Source organism: Piliocolobus tephrosceles, chromosome 11 (genome assembly GCF_002776525.5).
Source record: "Piliocolobus tephrosceles isolate RC106 chromosome 11, ASM277652v3, whole genome shotgun sequence".
Lineage (NCBI taxonomy): Eukaryota > Metazoa > Chordata > Mammalia > Primates > Cercopithecidae > Piliocolobus > Piliocolobus tephrosceles.
The window spans coordinates 122,403,522-122,419,403 of NC_045444.1; the positions used below are offsets into that span (position 1 = coordinate 122,403,522).

Consider the following 15,882-nt stretch of genomic DNA (forward strand, 5'->3'; position numbering starts at 1 on the left):
TTGCGTGAAGCTCGTATGTACACACAGCTGTGATTTAGAAGCCTCCCGTGCCCAGCAGGCCTTCAGTACCCACGGCCCCGTGCCGCTGGCACTTCCCCTACACGTGCCGCTTCCACTGGTGAGCTCCTGTTGCTCACATAATGTTGAATTATCAGAGAGGTTCTCTTCGGTCTTAACCACAGCTGCTGTTTGCAGGGGAACCGCTGTGGCCATGGTGTCATCCAAATGCGTGATCCCAAATCCCAAAACAGCCCTGCCTGGCGTAGACGTCACTGTCCCCATTTGACAGATGAGGAAAGGAGGGTCCAAGAAGTTATTAGAAAGGTGAACGTCTGCACCACTAAGTCGAAAAAAGCAGGTACGCAGGCCGCAATCTCTCTAATGCTTAAGAGGAAGCCTGCGAGCCCAGTATCGGGCGAGCCCAGTATCGGTGGGGAGATTCGCTTTTCCCGCCTTTGGGCCTTGCAGAAAGTGCAGGGAGCTAAGCTTTGCCCCGGTATCAGGGTGGGAACATCCACAGGAGGTGGGCGTCAAGTCACAGCAGGGGACAGACATGCGTGAGGTTGCTGAAGTAGCACCCAAAAAACCCAGCGCCCTTGTCTGAGTCCTGTTTTCATACTAGTTAAATTTCAGCTGCTAACAAGAATCACATCTGATGCAGACACAAAGCCCAGTGACTGCCCCTAGCTGCCTGATCACCTCCTAGTGTCCAAAAAACACGGAAATATTGCAATCCCAAAGAACTCAGAAGTCAGCATTGAAAGCTTCTGTTTTGCTTTCTTTTCTTTTCTTTTTTCTTTTTTCTTTAAACAGACTCTCGCTCTGTCACCCAGGCTGGAGTGCAGTGGTGCAATCTTGGCTCACTGCAGCCTCCGCCTCCTAGATCCAAGCGATTCTCCTGCCTCAGCCTCCTGAGTAGCTGGGACTACAGGTGTGCGCCACCACGCCAGGCTGATTTTTATATTTTTAGTAGAGACGAGTTTTCACTATGTTGGCCAGGCTGGTCTCGAACTCTGGACCTCAGGTGACCTGCCCGGCCTTGGCCTCCCAGAGTGCTGGGATTACAGGCATGAGCCACCGCATCTGGCTGAAAACTTTCGTTTTGGAAACGGAGTTTCACTCTTGTTGCCCAGGCTAGAGTGCAATGGCGCAATCTCGGCTCACTGCATCCTCCACCCTCCACAGGGTTCAAGCAATTCTCCTGTCTCAGTCTCCCATTTGAGGGTTTCAGACCCACAAAACCTGGACCTACCTTTTATTACATAGTTTATACAATGCTGATTTTTTTTCCATAAGTTATTGGGAAAAATAATCAGGTGGTATTTGGTTAATTGAGTAAGTTCTTTTTCTTTCTTTCTTTTTTTTTTTTTTTTTTGAGAGAGAGACAGTTTCACTCTGTCGCCCAGGCTGGAGTGCAGTGGTGCAGTCTTGGCTCACTGCAACCTCCACCTCCTGGGTTCAAGCGCTTCTCCTGCATCAGCCTCCTGAGCAGCTGGGATTACAGGTGCACGCCACCACCCTCAGCTATTTTGTATTTTTAGTAGAGACAGGGTTTCTCCATGTTGGCCAGGCTGGTCTCGAACCCCTGACCTCAAGAGATCCACCCGCCTCAGCCTCCCAAAGTGCTGGGATTACAAGTGTGAGCCACCACAGCCAGCCATAGGTAAGTTCTTTAGTGGTGATTTGTGAGATTTTGGTGCACGCATCACCCAAGCAGTATACATTGTACCCGATTTGTAGTCTTTTATCCCTCGCCCCCCTCCCACTCTTCTCCCCAAGTCCCCAAAGTCTGTTGTATCATTCTTAGGCCTTTTGTGTCCCCATAGCTTAGCTCTCACATATCAGTGAGAACATACGACGTTTAGCTTTCCATTCTTGAGTTACTTTCCTTAGAATAATAGTCTCCACTCTCATTGGAGGTCACTGCAAATGCTGTTAACCCATTCCTTTTTATGGCTGCGTAGTATTCTATCATATATATATATACATATATATATATACACTACAGTTTCCTTATCCACTTGTTGATTGATGGCCATTTGGGTTGGTTCCACAATTTTGCAGTTGTGAATTGTGCTGCTATAAACGTGTGTGTAAGTATCTTTTTCATGTAATGAGTTCTTTTCCTCTGGGTAGATACAGTACTGTGATTGCTGGATCAAATGGTAGTTCTACTTTTAGATCTTTAAGGAATCTTCGCACTGTTTACCATAGTGGCTGTACTACTTTACATTCCTTCCAGCAGCATCCACACCAACATCTACTGTTTTTTTGATTTTTTTGATTATGGCCATTCTTGAAGGATTAAGGTGGTATCAACAATCATGATTTTTGTTTGTTTGTTTGTTTTGAGACAGAGTTTCACTCTGTCACTCAGGCTGGAGTGCAGTGGTGCAATCTCGGCTCACTGCAAGCTCCACCTCCCAGGTTCACGCCATTCTCCTGCCTCAGCCTCCCGAGTAGCTGGGGCTACAGGTGCCCACCACTGTGCCCGGCTAATTTTTTTGTTGTTGTTGTTAGTAGAGATGGGGTTTCACCGTGTTAGCCAGGATGGTCTCCATCTCCTGACCTCATGATCTGCCCACCTCGGCCTCCCAAAGTGCTGGGATTACAGGCGTGAGCCACCGCGCCCGGCCAACAATCCTGATTTTTAAAAGTAAAGAACAGTTCATTCAACTGTGTATCAGCTTGTCACTTCAGATGAGGTTGCCTGTGGGGTGAGATGTGAGGACAAAGAATCACTCCAGCAGTTCCCGGGGAGAACATACTGACACAGGGAAGGGTTCAGGAGCTGTAGGTTTGTACTCATGCTTTGGCTGGAGTTCGAATATTAAAAAGAAATGGAATAATTGCAGTTAGCACCGTAGCTACTGTGTGAAGTTATCTGGTTTATCCCTGGGTGATTTGGCAATGGCTATTAAAATCAATCGGAGCGGAATCAAATAGTTGTGATTTTAATGCCTACCAAAAAATGAGAGTTAGCAAATTGGAACTGGAAAGTCTGGACGTATCCTTCCCCGTCATCCCTTTTCATTTGATTCACGTTTTGCTCCTTCTCTTTTGTGATTTATGAAATGCATCAACAAATGTTTAATACATTTTCAACAAGGCCTTTAAAACAGTATCAGAAGCACTTCTTTTTGTCTGTCTCCTGAACCCGTATTTCTCAGACATTGTCAGTGCTTTTGTGCTTGCGTTTTTGCCCGAGTGGGGTGCGGGGGCTGCCTCCGCTGCATTTGTGGGGGCTGGTGTCAGTTCTCAGCTGTAGCCAAGTGTTTGTCCTGGAAATCTCCAAATGAAAAGAGTCGGGGGTCACTCTGGGGTCACTCACATGTACCAGGAAGTGAAGCAAAACTAATCCAGATTTACTCCTGGAAGAATTTGTTTGCCTAAGTATTTAAAAACAGATTAGGGCTCACCCAACACTAGATCACTAGGTGCAATGTAAACACGGGTAAAAGGTGTAAACAAGGCCTTTCCTCTGTACTTCGGAAGCAGAAATGTCATGGGTAATGAGTTTTCTTTCTAGACTTTCGCGGAAGCGCTGAGTGATTTCTCCGTGTCGTTTGTAGCTGTGTACTCTGATTATTCCCCTGGAGAAACCTGAATTTTGGAGAGGGCAATTGTGAATCAGCGTGTTATTAAAGTCTCTGTGGGTAACTGCAGTGCTTTCTTACATGTAGGGCTTTTCTTTTTCTTACTTTTTTTTTTTTGAGACAGAATCTCATTCTATCACCCAGGTTGGAGTGTAGTGGTGCAGTCTCGGCTCACTGCAACCTCTGCCTCCCGGGTTCAAGCGATTCTCCTACCTCGGCCTCCTGAGTAGCTGGGATTACAGACACCTGCCACCACACCAGCTAATTTTTGCATTTTTTGTAGAGACGGGGTTTCGCCATGTTGGCCAAGCTGGTCTCAAAACTCCTGACCTCAGGTGATCCACCCACCTCAGCCTCCCAAAGTGCTAGGATTACAGGCATGAGCCACTGCTCCTGGCCTCTTTTCTTTGTCATCCTCATCAAAAAGGCAGGCAGGGAGCACTTCCCTGGCTGGGCTCTGCTCCTGGGATCCTTGTAAAATTTCAACAGCTACTTGTAAAATCTCACATTGTTCTTTGTAAATTTCTTGTCCCCCACCACCCCACCTTTTTTCCCCCTCTAGCAGTGCTACAGAGTCTTGAGTTTTCAGTATCTCTCACACTTTTTTAAGAAACCAGAAACCATCGTGAGTAGCCAGAATACAGGAGGTGCTCGCCTGGGGTCCTTCCTCTGGGTCAACATAAATGTGTCTTACTGTCGGTTTCCTCTTATATTTCTTGAGCTTCTCATCTCATCCTGTCCTCTCCTTCTCAGCCCTCCCCACAGATGGGTAGCAGGGTCCCCATCCTCTGTAGACCCCCCAGGAGGAGACCACCACGTATTACACTGGCCAGCTCAGGCAGCCCCATCTTAGCCAGGTTGTGATGCTGGGGGCGGGCAGGCACCAGCATCATCTGCTCCCCACACCCCCGACCCCATGCACCCCCTCCCCAGCTTCGTCCTCTCCTCTGCCTCTGGGCTCAGCTCTGGCTTCTGGGAGCTACCTGCCTGTTTCCCAGTCCCTGGAACAGTTTCCCTCAGAACACCCAACCATTCTTTGTCATTTAAGGAGTTCCTGACATTCTGTCCTTCCCACTTAAGCCTTTCCCAAGTATCTGGAGATTCCAAAAGCTGCATCTCCCTTCTCAACATCCTCATTGGAGTCTCTGCCCTCTCCTGCTTGAGTCTGTTGCCATGTTTTCTTCAGCTGAAAGGGTTTAGAAAACCTGGGGAGTCCACACACACACACACACACACACCCTATTTCGGAGTTTGGAGCTAAGACCACATGGGCACCCCCAGGTGTGGGGTGTGCAGTGGCTGTCCTGTCCCCCCACCCCTCAGCTTCAGCCAAGTGTCCTATAGTCCTGACTACAGTCCTGCTTACAGTAAAACAGCTCTCGGCCCCGGAGACCATGCTTCCATCGTGCAGGTCCGTGCTCTCAGCCCGGGAGACCGTGTTTCCATCGTGCAGGTCCGTGCTCTCGGCCCCGGAGACCGTGCTTCCATCGTGCCAGTCCCAGGCAGTAGGGTGGTTCCCCCGTGCCTCGGCGTGTGAGAGCCACTGATCCAAGGCCATGGCCTTGAGCCCCCACTTGATAGTTTTCTTTCCAAGGACAGATTCTGCACTAAAAGCGACAGAAACAAAGAGCACCAAGACAGCGTATGAGCCTGAGATCAGCGGCTCTCACACCTTGGGCCTATTGGAATTCCCTGCGGGGCTTGTTAAAACGCTCCTAGAGGTTCGGATTCAGGGGGTCTGGGGCGTGACCTGAGACTCTGCATTTCTGGGCTCTTGCTGCTGGTGAGGATACGGTTTTGTGAAGGTGGAGAAACCTTTTCTTCAGGGAGCTTTGTGCCGACTGAAGACCTTTGCTTTCTGTTACTTCACTTCCCTCTCGGCTCCTCCCGACCACACGGGGCGGTGCTTGCAGCCTGTGTTCTCGGGCCTGATCGTGACCGCACCTGTCTGGTGGTCTTTGCAGGGAAGAGAAGGAACGGTGGATCCGTGCCAAGTACGAGCAGAAGCTCTTCCTGGCCCCACTACCCTGCACGGAGCTGTCCCTGGGCCAGCACCTGCTGCGGGCCACCGCCGACGAGGACCTGCGGACGGCCATCCTGCTGCTGGCACACGGCTCCCGGGACGAGGTGAACGAGACCTGCGGGGAGGGAGACGGCCGCACGGCGCTGCATCTGGCCTGCCGCAAGGGGAATGTGGTCCTGGCACAGCTCCTGATCTGGGTAGGTGGTCGGCACCCCTGGCAGAGGGCGGGGCCACAGGGGGCACTCTCTGCTTTGTTCTGCTTCCGTGGGCATCTTTCCGGCAGAAGGCTGTTGTTCTCGGTCCGCAAGTGGGAACAGTTCCTAATGGGAAACTCCGATTGAAGGGCAGAGGGCCTTATAGAGACACAGTCGGTCCTCCGTGTACAGTGCTCGCCAGAGTTTCTGAAAATTGCCACTTTGTGACTGCCCCTTGTCAGGGAGGGTTGGTGGTGTCCCTCTTTTTCATTTCCATCATCTTCTGGAGAGAAGGCGGTGTATTAACGGGATGGCTTGTAGGGTTTCCCCACTTCCAACCCTTTGGTGTTTCTATTCACTTAACAGAGAAAGACTGGACCCTAAACTTTGAGGTCTGATGTGGCAGGAGTTTGTCAGAGGGCTTCTTTTGAACCATTCTGATGAATTTCTACTGGGGAAGAGTATCTTTACATTCCTGTTGAAGCGTGTGTCACAATGCTTGAATGAGTAAAAGAGAAGGATAAAGTGGTTGTGCAGAGAGGCCTTGCCTGTGTCACCCGGGAGCTACGTCTGAGAAGCCATGCCCACCTAGGGGCTGCCCGTGGACCCGTGGGGCTTCAGCCGAGGCAGGTCCCCACCAGAGGCAGACTCCACCTGCAGGGAGGCTCCCCAGGTAGGGAAGGCAAGTGTGTGCCCAGAAGTGGGGACGGCACCCAGAGGTGGGACACCCAGCTGGAAGCTCTTCTGTCTCCACTTGCAGGGCAGGATGGGTCAGTCCAGCACGGCAGCAACGTTCTACAGCGGCATGTGTAGAGTGCTGCAGGCTTCTGCATGGTTTTGATCTGACTTTTTTTTGTTTTTTTGAGACAGTGTCGCTCTGTCGCCCAGGCTGGAGTGCAGTCGTGCGATCTCGGCTCACTGCAACGCCCGCCTCCCAGGTTCAAGCAATTCTTCTGCCTCAGCCCCCCGAGTAGCTGGGATTACAGGCACCCGCCACCACGCCCAACTAATTTTTATATTTTTAGTAGAGACGGGGTTTCACCAGGTTGGTCAGACTGGTGTCGAACTCCTGACCTCGTGATCCACCCACCTCGGCCTCCCAAAGTGCTGGGATTACAGGCATGACCCACCACACCTGGCCTTGATCTGACTTTTTTGATGGGTGCAGTTGGAGAATGAGATGAGATATACAGACACTACACCAAAATCAAAGATACTACCTTTTACTCATTAGTCATACATGTGATGTAATGTAAATTAAATAAGAGTTGTGTGTAGTATGCTAGGGCTGCCATAACGAAATACCACAGACGGGTGCTTCAACAGCAGACATTTATTTTCTCACAGTTCTGGAGGCTGGAAGTACAAGATCAAAGGCTCGGCAGGGATGGTTCCTGGTGAGGCCTCTCGTGGCTGGTAGACGGCTGCCCTCTCCCTGTGTTCTCACAGGTCCTTTCCTCTGCACTGGCTCCTGGGAGATCTTTCCTTTCCACCCTCCCCTCCTTCTTTCTGGGGCAAAGTCTTGCTCTGTTGTCCAGGCTAGAGTGCAGTGGCACAATCATAGCCCACTGTAACCTCGAACTCCTGGGCTCAAGCAATCCCCCCGCCAGCCTGCCAAGTAGCTGGGACCAAAGACATGCACCTCCATGAATGGCCAATTTTTTTTTAATTTTTGTAGAGTTAGGTTCTTACCATATTGCCCATGGGTTTTGAACTCCTGGCTTTAAGCAGTCCTCTCACCTCAGCCTCCCGAAGCGTTGAGATTACAGGTATCAGCCTCTCAGCACAGCCTCTTCCTCTTCTCATACAAATACCAACCCTATTGTGACCTCATTTAAGCTCATATACCACCATAAAGGCTCTATCCCCAAATACAGTCACATGCAAAAGTACTGGGTGTTAGGACTTAAACATACGAATTGTTGGTGGGAGCAGAGGACACAGTTATAAATTACAGGCCATGTTTCCTCCTCCAACTGAGCAAGAATTCCTTTGATGGCGCTGGTTCCATGCTGTTGAGTGGCCTCAGACTCCCACACGTTGTGCGTTGGCGAAAGTGGAAGTGAATTCACTCTTTTTCATGAGCAAAAAGCTTAAAAATGTTGTGTACTTTAACCCTGAGAAAGATTCTGTGTGAGGACGTACATCCGGGTACTGTTTCTTCCAGTGACAATTTTTTGTTTGTTTATTGATTTTTATTTATTTATTTATTTTTTTATTTTTAAGATGGAGTCTCACTCTGTCGCCCAGGCTGGAGTGCAGTGGCACGATCTCGGCTCACTGAAACCTCCGTCTCCTGAGTTCACGCAATTCTCCTGCCTCAGCCTCCTGACTAGCTGGGATTACAAGCATACACCACCAAGCCCAGATAATTTTTGTATTTTTAGTAGAGACGGGGTTTCACCATGTTGGTCAGGCTGGTCTCAAACTCCTGACCTCGTGATCCCCCCACCTCGGCCTCCCAAAGTGCTGGGATTACAGGATTGAGCCACCACACCCAGCTCCAGTGACAATTTTTACAGAGTGTGCGCAGCTGAGGGGAGAGTTCTGAATCCTGTTCTTGTGGTGGAATATTGTATGACTTGCCTGTGTCATGCTGTTTGAGGGGTGGGGAGACAGGGTCTCACTCTGTTGCCCAGGCTGGAGTACAGCGGTGTGATCTCGGCCCACGGCAGCCTCTGCCTCCTAGGCTCAAGTGACCCTCCCACCTCAGCGTCCTGTATAGCTGGGTCCACAGGCACATGCCACCATGCCCAGCTAGTTTTTAAAAGAACGTGTTTTTTTCTAGAGACAGGATCTCCCTATATTGCTCAGGCTAATCTTGAACTCCTGGGCTGCAGTGAGCCGCTGCATACAGCTTGCGTCGTGCTTCTGAGTAATGTTTTTTGTTTTTTGGGTTTTTTTTTTTTTTTTTTTTTGAGATGGAGTCTCGCTCTGTTGCCCAGGCTGGAGTGCAGTGATGCGATCTCGGCTCACTGCAAGCTCCGCCTTCCGGGTTCACATCATTCTCCTGCCTCAGCCTCCTGAGTAGCTGGGATTACAGGCGCCCGCCACCACGCCTGGCTAATGTTTTGTATTTTTAGTAGAGACGGGGTTTCACCGAGTTAGCCAGGATGGTCTCGATCTCCTGACCTCGTGATCCGCCCACCTCGGCCTCCCAGAGTGCTGGGATTACAGGCGTGAGCCACCGCGCCCGGCCTCTGAGTAATGCTTAATGATGTAAGAAAATGATCATAGTATAGTGATCAATAAAAAATGAAAAACAATACAAAGTATATGTATAGTCTTATCTCAATTAGGCACATACACATTTAGATTCAAAGAAAACCCATTGGAAGGAAATCCACTAATTGACAAAAGTTATCTCTGAATAGCAAGATTATGGGTGATTTTTCTTTCTTCTTGAGCTCTTATGTGTTATTTATATATTTCTTTTTTTTTTTTGAGACGGAGTCTTGCTCTGTCACCCAGGCTGGAGTGCAGTGGCCGGATCTCAGCTCACTGCAAGCTCCGCCTTCCGGGTTTACGCCATTCTCCTGCCTCAGCCTTTGGAGTAGCTGGGACTACAGGCGCCTGCCACCTCGCCCAGCTAGTTTTTTGTATTTTTTAGTAGAGACGGGGTTTCGCCGGGTTAGCCAGGATGGTCTCGATCTCCTGACCACCCGTCTCGGCCCCCCAAAGTGCTGGGATTACAGGCTTGAGCCACTGCACCCGGCCTATTTATATATTTCTTATAATGAAAATTCTGAGATCAAAACAGTGATCTTTTTTTTCTTTGTGCAATTGGAAAGTCAAAATAGAAACAGCAAAACTAAAGTTATCTTTGATTCCTGAATGTTGCACAAAGGAGGGGCTTTCAGTTGAAAAAAAAACACGTTCTTTCCTTAAAAGAATCCGCTGGCCATGGGTGCAGGCTGTGCCAGCCAGTTCTGTAGCTGGCCCTGCTGTCCAAGCACAAGCCACGCGAAAGGGCTGAGAGAAAGCATCCCTGCCCCCTCCTTCCATCACATCCCCTGTGATACTAATGGGGGCTCCGTTACCTCCGCAGTACGGGGTGGACGTCATGGCCCGAGATGCCCACGGGAACACAGCGCTGGCCTACGCCCGGCAGGCCTCCAGCCAGGAGTGCATCGACGTGCTGCTGCAGTACGGCTGTCCCGACGAACGCTTCGTGCTCATGGCCACTCCCAACCTGTCCAGGAGAAACAATAACCGGAACAACAGCAGCGGGAGGGTGCCCACCATCATCTGAGGAACAGCCGTGCCCGCCTGCTCGCCACACCCGGGACGCGGCAGCCTTGCCGCATACTCGCTCGGAATTCGCAGCACGTGAGTCCCGTCGCATCCCCTCCCTCTTCCTGGTGGCCGCCTCCCTCCCGCCCACCCACTGTCACCCCAAACAAAATCACAAAACCTGGACATCCTCAAGGGGCGAAGAGGCGGCCGGGAGACTGCAGAAGTGGCTCCTTTTCATCAACTCCCCTAAACCACAAACAGGAGAGAGCGACGGGCCTCGGCCCTTTGACGATAGCACACGGCGCAGGACCCTTGTCCTGGTGGCACAAGGGACGGGGACGTGAGGGGGAGGGGAGGCGAGGAACAAGGAGAAGGGGCAACTTCCGTTAACTGGCAGTTAAGCACATAGTACATTTCACCTCTACCGAACGGAACACTTGGATTCCATCTCTTCTCTGAGGAGCTTGACGGCATAAATCAGAAGCAAGCACAGAGTTTGTCAGGTTTGAAGCCCCTATGATGGTATGTGTCAAATCAGTTGTAGCTAATCTGTCCAGGGAGAATACTGGCTTCATTACACTTGTATAGTTGAGTTCTTCCAGCATTACTGCTGTTTAATAGAACATGATTAGTCATCACCGAGAAGAAAGCATATTAGCCGAGGAGGTAGTTACGTGGCACGCTCCGGTGATTGCCACGATGTGATTGCAATACTCTTAGAAGCATCATATTATCCCAGACATGTTCTTTCAAGCCCTTGGAGCCCTCCTTTCTAAATTCACTGTCATAATTTAGGATCTGTTTAATTTTTCAGTCCAAAGAGAGGAAATCAGTCGCTGAGTATTATTTGACTCCAGTCTCCTTGGTGCAAAAACAAAATGGGAAAAATAAATAAGAATAACTCAGAAATTCAAAAGGAAATCACAAATTCAGTTAACAATAGCATTTCGAGTATATTTCGTAAACTAAGTAAATACACAAAAGGCTATTTTTTCCGACCGTAAGAGAGATTTTATGTCCTTTTGCCAAGGTGGATGTGTTAGTCTCAGGCCCTCCTGGGCCACATTGCCCAAGTCACGCAGGCTTCTGTATTATGTATTTAGATAAGATGTGTGAAAATATATTTGAATAAAAGAAGTTCATAAATATGCATTGATTTTTGTACAGACAAATGGCACCTCTCTTAATTTATAAATTGAACTGGATGTGAACTAATAATGTGCAACTAGTTGAGATAAGAGGGTTACAGATCATTGTACATGGAAAATATTCCCAGCAGTAAACACTTCCATTAACGTGATCTACAGCTTTTAAAAAGGAGCATCTCAGAATAAGATGGTGGTACAATTTGCTTATTAAAATTGAGAAAGAAAAAAAAAGACACACTGGAGTATATTCGAAAGGAAAAAGAAGGAATGTGGTTTCTCATGATTGAAAGCATGATTTAGATCGGATGCGGCTTTTGCCAACCAAGACCAAGGGGCTCTGGCAAGACGGGGCGGTTTTCTGAACGCCAGACCGAGGTGCCTTACGGAAGGCAGCTGCCGATGGTTCTGTGGCACAGACTGGCTCCTGAGAACCCAGACAACCTTGACCCGGCAGCCCGGCCCTCCACGCTAGTACCTCGCCTGATATCCATCGTCGCGGTATCTGGCCGCTTCAGACGTCCGCCGCCTTCCGTGGTGGTAGTCAAACGTAGTCAGCCAAACCACAGCATCCCTTAGATTAAAAGCAAACGGGGCAGCTTTGCCCAGAGCCCGCTGGCAGTGTGACGCGGGGAGAAGGGTTGTCACGATGGAAGATGAGGACACTAGACTCCTGTAGCACAGAAACACAAAAGCCACACGCGCTGGCAGCCTCCGGGGTGTTCCTCCCTCTCCTATATTAAACCTTATATTTTATAAGAGTTTTTCCTCTTCTTTCACTTTTTAAAAAAAATTAAAGTAGGTGGGGAAAAAATAAAGCTTTACACATAATTTATATGTGGGTAAGTGTTTCATGGAAATTTCTAATCTTAACGAAGCTAAGTGGAGCTCACTCGTATCCAAAAGTATAACAGGTGCAGAAGCCACAAGTCTGAGAACTTTGACGACAGTCCCATCGTCCTGCCATTTGATTTTTCAGTCTGCGTTTCATCACTGTGTAGCTATTGTAAATGTGAATAGAAAAGAAAAAAAGGTCATTGCCTATTTTTGAAGAGCGCATTGGTGTTCGAATCCGCTAGACACACTCGCTCCACACAGCCTTCACCGTAGACTCTGTAGTGGACACAGATAGAGCATAAATGAAATCGTTAAATTATTTCATTGTAGTGAATTCCCAGTATAGGAATGCTTTATCATAGTGAAGCTTCTTTTGAGAAGAAATGGAACTCCTTGAGGCTTCTCTTTGGGATGTATATGACTGTGTACATATTATTCTATGTGTTTATAATATAATATTTTCCCAAATGACTTCTTCTTTCACTTTGCCTTCCACAACCTGAATGCTAGATTGGCTTTTTCCCTTCCTGGTCCCCAGCACGGGCCGCCATGACTCCCCCTCAGAAAACACAGCCCCTCCCCTGCCATTCTCCGCGATGTCCATCTGCTCCAGCAGCCGCTTTCTAGGGCCCGAGTTTTAGTAGCAAAAAGAAAGGCAGTTTCGAGGGTCTTTCCAAATAAAGAAGACAGCTGGCTAATCTGTTTGTATTTCAGTGTCTAACCAGAAGCCCTTTCTTTGCTGACCACACTCTCGTTCCCACTTTCAAGCTAATTACCACCAAAGCTGGGAGAGGCAAGGACTGAGGGCGGAGTTAGGAGTAACTCGTTTGAGAAGGCAGTTGAGTTTTTGTTGCTCATTTCCATGTTCAGTTCTGTGACGTGATGATGACAGATCACCACTGCAGGATCCACCTCACCTTTCCGGTTCAGAATTAAAACTCTGCCTTGACGAGAAACAGCCAGCTGGGGGAGGCACACGAGTGGCCTGTATAACCCTGTGGGTGATGTAGACATGCCTGCACCCTGACGTTCAGCTTTGCAGAGACTGAACTTTGGAGGGGAGCGGAGGGGTGTGGTGCAGACCTGGCTGCAGCAGGAACAGCCCACAGGGACAGGACTGTGATTCTGACCTCAGGTGCTGGGGCGGACAAGTGGTTTACCCCGCCCAGCACCCCAGTCCTGGTCCCTGGTCCTTCTCTCTATTTCATCCCAGGAAATAAGCAGCCCGAGGGTGAGCAAGTGACAAGTTTCTGAGTCATTTGCCCCAAAACCAGGTGCAGTGTCCTCTCTCACAAGCGGGTACACAGTGTATATGCACCGGAAAGGAGGGCGAAGGCAGCAGGTCGCTCGCCAATCGCCAATCGCAGGGTTCTCAGACGCAGGAGAGAGCGGGATCTTATTGAATTGCATTTCCTGCAGGGCCCCTGGTCCACAGGCCAGTTCTGGGCAGTGACTTTGCAGCACAAGGGCCTTGCGTTGAAGCTCCCTCTTCTGAGACTTTGCCCAGCCTGATGAGGTCTGCATGGTTCCGGCCTCTGTCATCCAGTGTCGATCCCCGTCTTCCTGTTTCTGTGACATCTGCACATTTGAGGTCATTCCTTATGTCTGCATAGGAGCTGTTGCTAACCTTGTTAGGGAGAAACATGGTCTGATGAAAAAGACGGACCCCTCGGCTCAGCCGGCCCTGTCATCCCTCCAGAGGATTCCCACGCAGCTCTGGACAAGCACCCAGCTTCCTGAGCTCTTTTTCCTCATCTGTGAAAGTTGCAGGGTGCAGTGAGGTTTCAAACCCGTGTGGTAAATGCCAGCCTCACACCTGGCCAGGGGATGCTGGGGAGACAGGAGCACGTGTTAAGAACAGAAACACTGAGGGGACCGAAGCCGGCACACACACCAGGAAACCTGCCCGTGGCTGACACTGTCCTCCAGCCTGCACCCAGGCGAGGCCGTGACGGGCATGTTTGCCAAGCGCCTCCAGTAGAGCCCGGGGCCCTCCTCCCTCAGCCTGCCAGTGCCCTGCCCTGGCCCTCCACATGGCGGGGAACAGCGTCGGTGAGGAGGGGAGGCTCCCAGGAAGGGCTTGCTCCCTGAGAGCCTCTCTGGAACCTGCCCACTTTTCTCAACATGTGTATTCCACTTTGTAGTCTGAAGCTGATTTTCTAGAGGCGTGGAAGGGGCTGAGTTCTGCCCTCGTGCTGTTCGCCGGTGCTGGTCAGGGCCAAGACGACCCTTCCCTCTGCCCCACAGCCTGTTGAGGTGGTGTTGGCGTGGACAGCGTCCCTCCCTTCAGATGCCACCTTCCCGTTGCCGTGAGCTGCGTGACTCACGCGTGCATTAGGCCTCCCCTCCTCCTCCTGTCTGAGATCGGAGCTTGCTGGAGAGCACCCCGGGTCGCCGTGCTTGGCTGCAGGCCCGTCCCTCTCTCCCCGTCCCCAGGCTCCCAGTGCATTTTGTGTTTGAACTTGGTGGACTCATCTTACCCCACAAGAGAGACCTGCTCAGCCTGCAGCATGCAATGTGCCGTAGGCGCCCTGGGTCCCCGTGGTGCCCAGGATGCCAACTCTGCCTCCCTGCACTTAGGATGTTCTGGAAATGAGGAGAAATCCATATTCCTGCCCTGGGAGGTGGGAAACCTGGCAACGATGTAGCTTCCCCTGAGATGGGGTATAATCAGGCCTCAGCAACTACTCAGGAGGCAAAGGTGTTTGGAAAGCCAAACCCCAAACCTCCAGCGGGGCCGCTTCCCTCCCCGCACGGCATGTGCTCTGCTTCCGTCCCTCACCTCCTGCGCAAGGTCGTTGAGACTTTTCTAGAACTCCCTGGGGTTGTATTTATGGCCTTCAAGCAAACAAATTGAAAAGCAGTCAGGAAGGAGTTCTGATAGAAAAGTGCTGGAGACACACAGCTTTCCTTCAAAGGAAATGTAATTTATTTCCAGCCGTCACCTCAGATGGGGGTTTCACGTGTTGTGAAGTCACATCTTGAATGATTGTCACCCTCATCCTTCCCCAAAAAGCTAAATAAGGGCCTTTGGCATCAATGCGTGCATTCTCCACCTTTCCAAGGCTCGCGCTTGGATTTCTGAGTGGCTTTCTTCAGGGAGCCCTTGTGGTCACATGGCTTTAATGCCGCCCCCGTCCCCCCAGGCCAGGCCAGCACGCCCAGATGATAGTGGGGCCAGGAGACCCCCCTGCCCTGCCCAGTGGACAGAGCTGCCCCAGCCCTGCTGTGTGCCCTGTGGGGACGGGCCCTCTGTCATTTAACCACGCACGTTAGGTTGCTTTTCAGTGAAATGTCAGCTTTGCTCCCATTACGCTGGTGACAGAAGGGGCGCAGGTGTGTCTCCTTGGAGTAGCTGGGTCACTAAGACACAGTCCTCAGACTGGTCCTTCCGACACAGCCAGGGAGTGATCTTGATCGCTGGCTCCTGGGATGCTGTGCTGTCTGTGATTAGAGAGAAGTGACCAGACCAGTGCCCTGTCTGTGATGAGACAGAAACCCCTATGGCAGACTCCTGCCCTCTCCATGGAGGAAGACATATGTACTTAGATATTTACTGTTCCATAAACACAAACTTTCTTCCCCTTAGAGAAGAAATACTGCCCTTAAATAGACTGTTGAAATATCAATGCCCCCCCCGACCCCCCGCCGCCCCATGTAATCAGTGTGTCTGCGGCTTTCCTCGCATCACACGTCTGCGTTGGCAGGTGATTGTGGAAAGGGAGTCTGTGAAACCAACAAGTCTGTTTTAAACCCGTGAGTTGTATGAGAAAGTAGTTAAGTTCGCCAGTGTAGTAAACACCCACCCCAGAGTAGCAGTAAGCAGACCGAAATCTGAAAACCCGTTCTTA

General features: G+C 50.3%; 1 protein-coding gene across 2 annotated transcripts in view; it reads left to right on the forward strand.

Moving 5' to 3' along the window:
* The window catches only part of AGAP1 (ArfGAP with GTPase domain, ankyrin repeat and PH domain 1), a 630,727-nt gene extending 619,522 nt beyond the window's left edge, over positions 1 to 11,205 (forward strand). For both annotated transcript variants that reach the window (XM_023228734.3, XM_023228735.3), the window contains 2 exons: positions 5,561 to 5,816; positions 9,862 to 11,205. In XM_023228734.3, coding sequence (XP_023084502.1) covers positions 5,561 to 5,816; positions 9,862 to 10,065 — 460 coding nt within the window. In that variant the 3' untranslated portion in view covers positions 10,066 to 11,205. The remainder of the gene's footprint in view (positions 1 to 5,560; positions 5,817 to 9,861) is intronic.
* Positions 11,206 to 15,882: the final 4,677 nt, after the last annotated feature.